Genomic DNA, 7,752 nt, shown 5'->3' on the forward strand with positions numbered 1-7,752 from the left:
GAAGCCTGTCATGGAAAATCGCGGTCCCTGTCCTTGGGTTTCCCCAGGGCTCGGTGCCAGCCTGTCTGGCCCCACAGGGCAGTGGATAGTGGGCCGGCGGGCCCATCTGGCTCTGGTTTCCTAATCCCTGTTGCTCCTGGCTCAGACCACACGCTCGTGCCCGGGTCCCTGGGTTCCTGAATGAGGACAGTTTCCAGTCCTGCAGCTGGCGTCAGACTGAGATGGGAGAAGGGGCTTCATCGCAGGCCCCCTGGGAGGGGCAGGCTCCCTGCCCTTGGCTCCTGGTTTCCCTGTCCGACCCTGGACCCTCGATGGGACCCCCCAGGAGTCGTCAGGTGGTGTGAGCAGCGTCTCGTCCTTAGGTGTTGTCACTGTGGCGTGGAGGTCCTGTCTGTAGGGGAAGGGCCACCGGGAGGTGAGACGGTAGGCCACGGTGCTGACTGGGTTCGGGTGCCCCTCAGAGGGGAGCCTGGGTCAGGGAGACGGGGTGTCCCACGCACCCACCTGCGGCATCCACCTTCCCCAGAGTCTTGCTGATTGTTGACGCGAGTCCCTGCCCACTTGCCCTGAAGCTTGGGGACCACTAGGTTATAATTTGTGGCGTCCGAGCCCTCAGTTCTCCCCCTACTTCCCACAAGACGACGTTCTGGGCCTGCAGGGGAGGCTGCCAGCCTGGGGCTGTGTCTGGGCCTCATTCCCCTAGAGGACGTCCGCTCCCAGCCTCCTGCCAGGCCTCCCAGGCCCCAGAGGATGCGTTTCAGTTAAGCGGCCCCTGGCTGGGCTTCCTAAGTTCCAGTTACAGTAATTCCAGAGACTGGCCTAGCCTGGGAACACGAGGGGATTAGAGGGTGTACTGGGCGTGGGGGGGGGGGCGGGAGGGCCGGGGGGGCCGGACGTGGAGCCACCTGCTGACCTGAGCCAGGGAGCCGAGTCCATACCGAGGTGGGGCAGCCCCGGGACCTCCGAGGTGCCCACACGTCCCCTGGCTTGGGGGCCTCGGGCCCCTGGTGGGAAAAGCTGGGGGACCAGAGTGGGACAGAGGAGCTCATGTGGGGCAGGGGTCCTGTCCGGAGCCACCATCGGCATAGCGCCCCGTTCGAGCCTGGCCCTGTGGGGACGCCAGGGAGGGTGGGCCGGGGCTGGGAGGGGCTGCACTTGCCCGGGTGCTGAGGTATCCTGAGGAGGGCGGCTTTACCGAGGGCTCAATAAAGATAACCCACAGATAGCCTGAGTCAATATTCCCAGTGGCCCCTCCGGAGGCCCCACACCTGTTTTCTTGATAAACTGGCAAACGCCCCACCCTCCCCTCGCCCCTCCCCTGCTCTCCCCGCCTCTGCCGCTCCTGCTGGGCCATATAAGGCCCGGACCCCTGCCCCAGTTGCTCTCCCTCCCACCCTTCTGAGCCACCATGGGGCTGCCGCTCACCCTCCTGGTGGCCGTGGGCCTGGCCCTGAGCTCCCCCGGGGCCGCAGAGCTCCAGAGAGGTGAGAAGTGACAGGAAGGCCAGGGCGGCCCCGAGGAGAGGCTCTACCTGGGAGTAGTGACCCTCCCTGCCCAGCCTTTGGGGTGCACCACTGGGGTCGGGGGTCCTGCCCACCAAGCCCTGCAGACTTTGGGTACAGGGAAGGAAGGAGGGAGGGTGGTCTTGGGTTCGTGCCGTCCCTTTGATGGCGATCTCCTGGCCAGAGCGTGTGTCTGCAATGTGGTGCCTTCTGGAAACACCTGCACGTGGCAGGCAAGAGGGGCTGCCAGGGACCCTCGGAGGGCTGAGGCCAAGACGGCCCTTCTGCAGAGTGGGTGTTGGACGCATGATGAAGGGGTCGTTCCAGAAAAGACTGGGGACGTCTCCATCTGATGCGGGTTGGGGGAAAAAGCCCCCGGAGGGGAGCTGGCCTTGCATATTCAGATGCGATGTGGGCACTGCCTGAGGGTGCATGGACTCCGGCCCTGACAGGGCAGGGGACCCCGGGCTGGGCGGACAGGGTACGTGGGCTTCCGGAAAGCCCTTCTGTCCCCACTGCCTGCCTGGCAGACCCCACGCCAGGCTGGGACGTGAGGGTGTGGCAGCAGGAGATGTCCTTTCGGGCGGCTGAGACCCCCCGGGTGGGGTGACCGGGGTCCAGCAGGGGCCACTCCAGCAGGACAGCCTCACGGAGGGCGCTCGGAGGGTGGCTGCTGGGCGGGCCTCGTGATAGGCCTCCTGGGGGTGCAGGCTGCTCACCCCCGCACGCCCCTGCTCCCCCAGAGGGCAGGACCCGGAACCACGGCCACAGCGTCTGCAGCACTTGGGGCGACTTCCACTACAAGACCTTCGACGGCGACCTCTTCCGCTTCCCCGGCCTGTGCGACTACAACTTCGCGTCCGACTGCAGGGGTTCCTACAAGGAGTTCACGGTGCACCTGAAGCGGGTCTCCGGCCGCGACGGGGGGCGCCCTGGGCTCGAGTACATCCTGCTGACCATCAAGGACGACACCATCTATCTCACCCGCCAGCTGGTTGTAGTGAACGGGGCCGTGTGAGTGTGGCTGGGCGGCGGCCCCCAGTGGGGGCGAGGGGCTTCCTGCCCCTCCCCTGGGGGCCCCAGGCAGCACCCAAGCTCCAGTTACAGAAGGGGGAGCCGGTGGGAGCCCCTCCCGCTCCCAGGCCATTGTCCCCCATTGTCTCTGGAACAATGAGGCTGTAAGCTGCATTCCTGCCCAGCCTCCACGGCTCTGTCCTTTGTCTCCCCCAGTCCCCGCAGGCTGGGCACAGACCTGGGGCGAGCTAGCACCTGGGCCAGCCCTGGTCAGGGGGTGGGCAGAGCCTGGCTCTGAGGACAGGCCCCTGTGGAGGGGGTGCGGACAGGGAGACAGGCAGGCAGGGGGTGGACGGGGGCTGTGCCGCCGGGGTCAAAGCCGGCCCAGAGGGCGGCCACGCTGTTTGTGCCCCCCACACACCAGCTGGGAGCTGAGGACTCCCACGTGCGGCCTCAGGCCCTCCCGTCACGGAGGGATGGCGGAGGGCCTGCTGTGGTGGGCGGCTAAGTGGGCTGGCGAGTGAGTCCCGCCCCGCACCCCTGCCCCAGGGTCCGCATGCCGCACTACAGCTCCGGGCTGCTCATCGAGAAGAATGACGCCTACACCAAGGTCTACTCCCGTGCGGGACTCACCCTCATGTGGAACCGCGAGGACTCACTCATGGTGGGTGCGGCCCCTCCTGGGGCCTGGGGCCAGGTGCCTCCTGCAGGCCTCTGGGGTCCAAGGGGAGCGCAGGCGCCTGGGGCCCAACCCTTGTCACGGTGGGTTCCGTGTGGGCCGGCGGCAGCGCTGTGGGGGAGCCTGGGTGGGGCCGTGCAGCCCTCCCAGGGTGGGGAACCTCAGGGAGAGGGGAGCTGGGCTCGGCCTTCCCCCGCCCAAGCCCCTCCTGGTCCTCGGTAACCCTTGCCTCCAGCACCGCCCGGCTGACTCCAGCCCTTCCACCGTGCCCAGTGCCACTCAGAGGCGACGCTGAGGCCAGCCCGGCCATGGGAGGCTCACCCCGGCCGCTGTGGCTGTGGTCCTGCTGGGCCCCGGCCCCTCACCCGCCCCTCCTCCCCCAACAGCTGGAGCTGGACAGCAAGTTCCGGAACCACACGTGCGGCCTCTGCGGGGACTACAACGGCCTGCAGACCTACTCCGAGTTCCTGTCCGACGGTGAGGGCCTCCTCCGGGGCCTGGCGGGGGCGGTGGGGGTGGCGGTGTGCAGGCTCTGGGCACCCCCGGCTGACGGTCCCCCATGCCCCCAGGCGTGCTCTTCAGTGCCATTGAGTTCGGGAACCTGCAGAAGGTCCATAAGCCTGAGGTGGTGTGCGATGACCCTGAGGAGGGGCCGGCCCCAGAGTCCTGCTCCGAGCACGTGAGTCAGGGCTGGGGCGGGGGGGGGGGGTGTTGCCGGGGGGGCTGCCGTGGGTGTCGCGGGAAGGGGTGGGCGTGGGCTGTCAACGAGCCCCGCTCCACGTGTCTGTAGCGCGCCGAGTGCGAGGATCTGCTGGCGGCCACGGCCTTCGAGGACTGCGAGGGGCTGGTGCCGCGGCTGCCGTTTGTGCAGGCCTGTGTGCAGGACCGCTGCCACTGCCCGCACGGCCGCTCCTGCGTCTGCAGCACCCTGGCCGAGTTCTCCCGCCAGTGCGCCCATGCCGGCGGCCGGCCCGGCAACTGGAGGACCGCCGAGTTCTGCCGTAAGCTCCACGGGGTGGCCGGCATGGCCGGGGAGGCGGGCGCCCCTGGGGCCCTAAGTGGGGTGTTATCGGGGGGACGTCCTGCTCCGCTGCCCCCTGTACTCCCCTACCCTGGGAGTGTGTGCCCGCTCAGGGACCTGCCCTTGCCCTTCTAGCCAAGAGCTGCCCTGGGAACATGGTTTACCTGGAGAGCGGCTCGCCCTGCATGGACACCTGCTCCCACCTGGAGAGCAGCCGCCTGTGCGAGGAGCACCGCATGGACGGCTGTTTCTGCCCGGAAGGTGTGCGCCCCGGAGGCCACGGGACGGGCTTGGGGGTGGGGGCGTGGCCCCGATGTGGCCCCCTGAGGCCGGTGCACCCTGGAACTGGGCTGGGGGGGGCCGGCCACAGCGCCAGAAGTGAGGTGCAATGCCCCCCTCCCTGGCAAGTGTGGCAGACCCCCTCCCCCTAAACGCATGCCGTGGTGGCTTTGAGGAGTCTGGGCGGGGCTCCTTCCTGGTCATCGCTCTGTGGGCTCACGCCCTCCTGCCCCACTCTCAGAGCCTGGAGGTCCCCCGGAAGGTGGTCCGGAGGCCAGGCTCCTGCAGCACAGGGAGGGGGCACAGGTGCTACCCAAAGGAGCAGGAACAGGGGAAGGCGCGGCTGGGGCCCCAACTCGGGGGTCACCCCACCTTTCACACACCAGCCCGGGGCTCTGGCCCCACCGGTGGGAGTCCCAGCGTAGGGATTCTGGGCTTCCTGAGGCCGGCCAAGTGTAACATCGCGTCCCGCACCGTCCAGGCACCGTGCACGATGACGTCGCGGGCGGCGGCTGCATCCCTGTGAGCCGCTGCCACTGCAGACTCCACGGGCGCCTGTACTCGCCCGGCCAGCAGCTCAGCAGTGACTGCAAGGAGTGGTGGGTCCGGGGCCCGGGGGCCTGGGGGGCAGGGCTGCGGGGCTGGGGGCAGGGCTGGCGGTCCAAGGGGCTGGGGGGCAGCGCTGAGCCCGCTGTGTGTCCCACTGCCCACAGCGTCTGCACCGCCGGCCGCTGGGTGTGCAAAGACTTGCCGTGCCCAGGCACCTGTGCCCTGGAGGGCGGCTCCCACATCACCACCTTCGACGGGAAGAGGTACACCTTCCACGGGGACTGCTACTACGTGCTGATCAAGGTAGCTGGCCGGGTGGCGGGTGGGTGGGCTGAGGTGGGGCTCGGCCCCGCATCGGGCTCCCTACCAGTCACTGCCATCTCCCTGTGCCCGGCAGGGCGACCACAACGACTCCTACACCCTCCTGGGTGAGCTGGCCCCCTGCGGCTCCACGGACAAGCAGACCTGTCTGAAGACGGTGGTTTTGTTGGCGGACAACGGGAAGAACGTGGGTGCCCCCATCCCCTCCCGGCACCCCAGGGCCCCCCAGGGCCCCCCAGACCCTCTCAGCGCAGCCGTCCCCCCGCCCTCCTCCAGGTCGTGGCCTTCCAGTTGGACGGCGGCGTGCTGCTGAACGAGCGGCCGGTGAACCTGCCCCACGTGACCAGTGAGTCCCTCCCCGGGAGCGCCTGGCGGGTCGGGGGCTGTGGGCGGGAGGGCGGCCCCGAAGCTCCAGAGCCCCCGCTGACCAGCCGCAACGCCCCTGTCCCGCAGCCAGCCTCTCTGTCTTCCGGCTGTCCTCCCGCCACCTCATGGTGAGCACCGCTGTGGGTCTCAGGCTGCAGGTGCAGCTGGAGCCCGTCATGCAGCTCTTCGTGACGCTGGACCGGGCCGTGCAGGGGCGTGTGCAGGGTAAGTGTCGCGCTCGGCTGGCCCCCCTCAGAGGCCCTGCTCCGGGACTGCTTACCCCCCCTGCCCCTTCCCAACCCTGTGCTGCCCCTCAGGCCTCTGCGGGAACTTCAACGGCCTGGAATGGGACGACTTTAGGACGGCCGGCGGGCTGGTGGAGGCCACGGGGGCCGGCTTTGCCAATACCTGGAAGGCCCAGTGGAGCTGCCATGACAAGCTGGACTGGCTCGACGACCCCTGCTCCCTCAACATCGAGAGCGGTGAGGCTCGGCCTTGTGGGGCGTGCGGCAGGGGTGGGGGTGGGTGGAGGCCGGTGGCCAGCCCACGCACCTGCTGCCTTCTGCCACGTGGCTGGTTTATGGTGGCCCACAGTGGCTGCCCGCCAGGAGACACAGCAAAGGGGCCGGGCCTGCTCCTTCGTCGCTGGGTGGCAGCCCTCGTCCCGGGGCTGGTGCCGTGCCGTGTCACCCACCAGGCCAGGGGAGGTTGCGGGAGGGGAGGTGGTGGGGACCCCACCTTCTGAGGGAGGTGGTCTTGCACTGGAGGGAGGGGCCCGGGTGACCAGGCAGCTGGGCTCAGGGGATGAGCCGGAGGGGACCGCCCCTGCTAAGGTCCTGACACCCCCTCCAGCCAACTACGCTGAGCACTGGTGCTCCCTGCTGAAGAAGACGGAGACCCCCTTTGGCAGATGCCACTCGGCCGTGGACCCCTCAGACTATTACAAGGTGTGTGGGCCCCGCACACATACCACTCACCACCTGATCTGGGCCCGCACAGTGTGCTGTGTGCCCCGGGCTGGGCCTGACCCCAGCCTGCAAGGCTGCTCCTGGGGAGTGCTGAGCATGTTCGTGTAAGCACACGTGTGTGTGTGCATGCGTGTGTCTGCCTGTCACACAGGAATGTCAGTCTGTGTAAATGTGTACAGGTGTCACTGTGTGTGCGAGCCTGTGCGCGCGTGGCTGTGTGTGCACATGAGGGTGTGCCCACCTGCTTCCCCCATCACGGCCTGCCTCCTTCGCCTCCAGAGGTGCAAATATGACGCGTGTAACTGCCAGAACAGCGAGGGCTGCATGTGTGCCGCTCTGTCCTCCTATGCCCGCGCCTGTGCCACCAAGGGTGTTCTGCTGTGGGGCTGGCGGGAGCAAGTCTGCAGTGAGTGCCGTCCCTGGAGGCATCCGGGTGCCCTGGGGCAGGAGGGGTTGGCCCACTGCTCTCTTCGTGAGGGGCTCCCTGGGGGTGGGGACTTCCGGGGACCCTCGTGGGCCCCTTGGCTGGACAGGCCTCTGCCTCTCCCAGACGGGAGTGGGGTGCTCGGGAGCGGCCGGCGGGGAAGGGAGCTGAGGTCGCCCCTCCGCGCCTCACGCCGCGCCTCCCATCTCTGCAGACGAGGACGTGGGCTCTTGCCCCAAATCCCAGGTGTTCTTGTACAACCTGACCACCTGCCAGCCCACCTGCCGCTCGCTCTCCGAGGCCGACGCGCACTGCCCGCAGGGCTTCGCACCCGTGGATGGCTGCGGCTGCCCCGACGACACCTTCCTGGACGAGAAGGGCCGCTGTGTGCCCCTGGCCAAGTGCTCCTGCTACCACCACGGCCTCTACCTGGAGGCCGGGGAGGTGGTGCTGAGGCAGGAGGAGCGCTGGTAGGCGGCCCGGGCTGGGAGGGGGAGGGCCCACGTCCTCGCGCCACTGGCGTGCCCCCCGCACCCCGTCCCCTGCCCGCCCGGAGCCGGGCCCGCTCACCTCCGCGCTCTCCCCTCAGCGTCTGCCAGAACGGGAGACTGCACTGCAGGCCGGTCAGG

The 7,752-nt window shown here is 68.7% G+C and overlaps 1 protein-coding gene across 1 annotated transcript in view; it reads left to right on the forward strand.

Annotated features, from left to right (window-relative positions):
• The first annotated feature begins 1,408 nt into the window (after positions 1 to 1,408).
• Positions 1,409 to 7,752, forward strand: part of LOC111149471 (mucin 2, oligomeric mucus/gel-forming) — a 22,417-nt gene continuing 16,073 nt past the window's right edge. Inside the window, exons 1-17 of the mRNA XM_022506560.1 lie at positions 1,409 to 1,484; positions 2,246 to 2,516; positions 3,066 to 3,180; positions 3,582 to 3,672; positions 3,765 to 3,874; positions 3,986 to 4,196; positions 4,352 to 4,477; positions 4,977 to 5,094; positions 5,209 to 5,347; positions 5,442 to 5,552; positions 5,642 to 5,711; positions 5,819 to 5,956; positions 6,049 to 6,213; positions 6,584 to 6,678; positions 6,979 to 7,105; positions 7,338 to 7,593; positions 7,713 to 7,746. Of these exons, the coding sequence (XP_022362268.1) occupies positions 1,409 to 1,484; positions 2,246 to 2,516; positions 3,066 to 3,180; positions 3,582 to 3,672; positions 3,765 to 3,874; positions 3,986 to 4,196; positions 4,352 to 4,477; positions 4,977 to 5,094; positions 5,209 to 5,347; positions 5,442 to 5,552; positions 5,642 to 5,711; positions 5,819 to 5,956; positions 6,049 to 6,213; positions 6,584 to 6,678; positions 6,979 to 7,105; positions 7,338 to 7,593; positions 7,713 to 7,746 (2,253 nt within the window). The remainder of the gene's footprint in view (positions 1,485 to 2,245; positions 2,517 to 3,065; positions 3,181 to 3,581; positions 3,673 to 3,764; positions 3,875 to 3,985; positions 4,197 to 4,351; positions 4,478 to 4,976; positions 5,095 to 5,208; positions 5,348 to 5,441; positions 5,553 to 5,641; positions 5,712 to 5,818; positions 5,957 to 6,048; positions 6,214 to 6,583; positions 6,679 to 6,978; positions 7,106 to 7,337; positions 7,594 to 7,712; positions 7,747 to 7,752) is intronic.

This window comes from Enhydra lutris, unplaced genomic scaffold (genome assembly GCF_002288905.1).
Source record: "Enhydra lutris kenyoni isolate GAN:26980312 unplaced genomic scaffold, ASM228890v2 scaffoldscaffold22, whole genome shotgun sequence".
Taxonomy (NCBI): domain Eukaryota; kingdom Metazoa; phylum Chordata; class Mammalia; order Carnivora; family Mustelidae; genus Enhydra; species Enhydra lutris.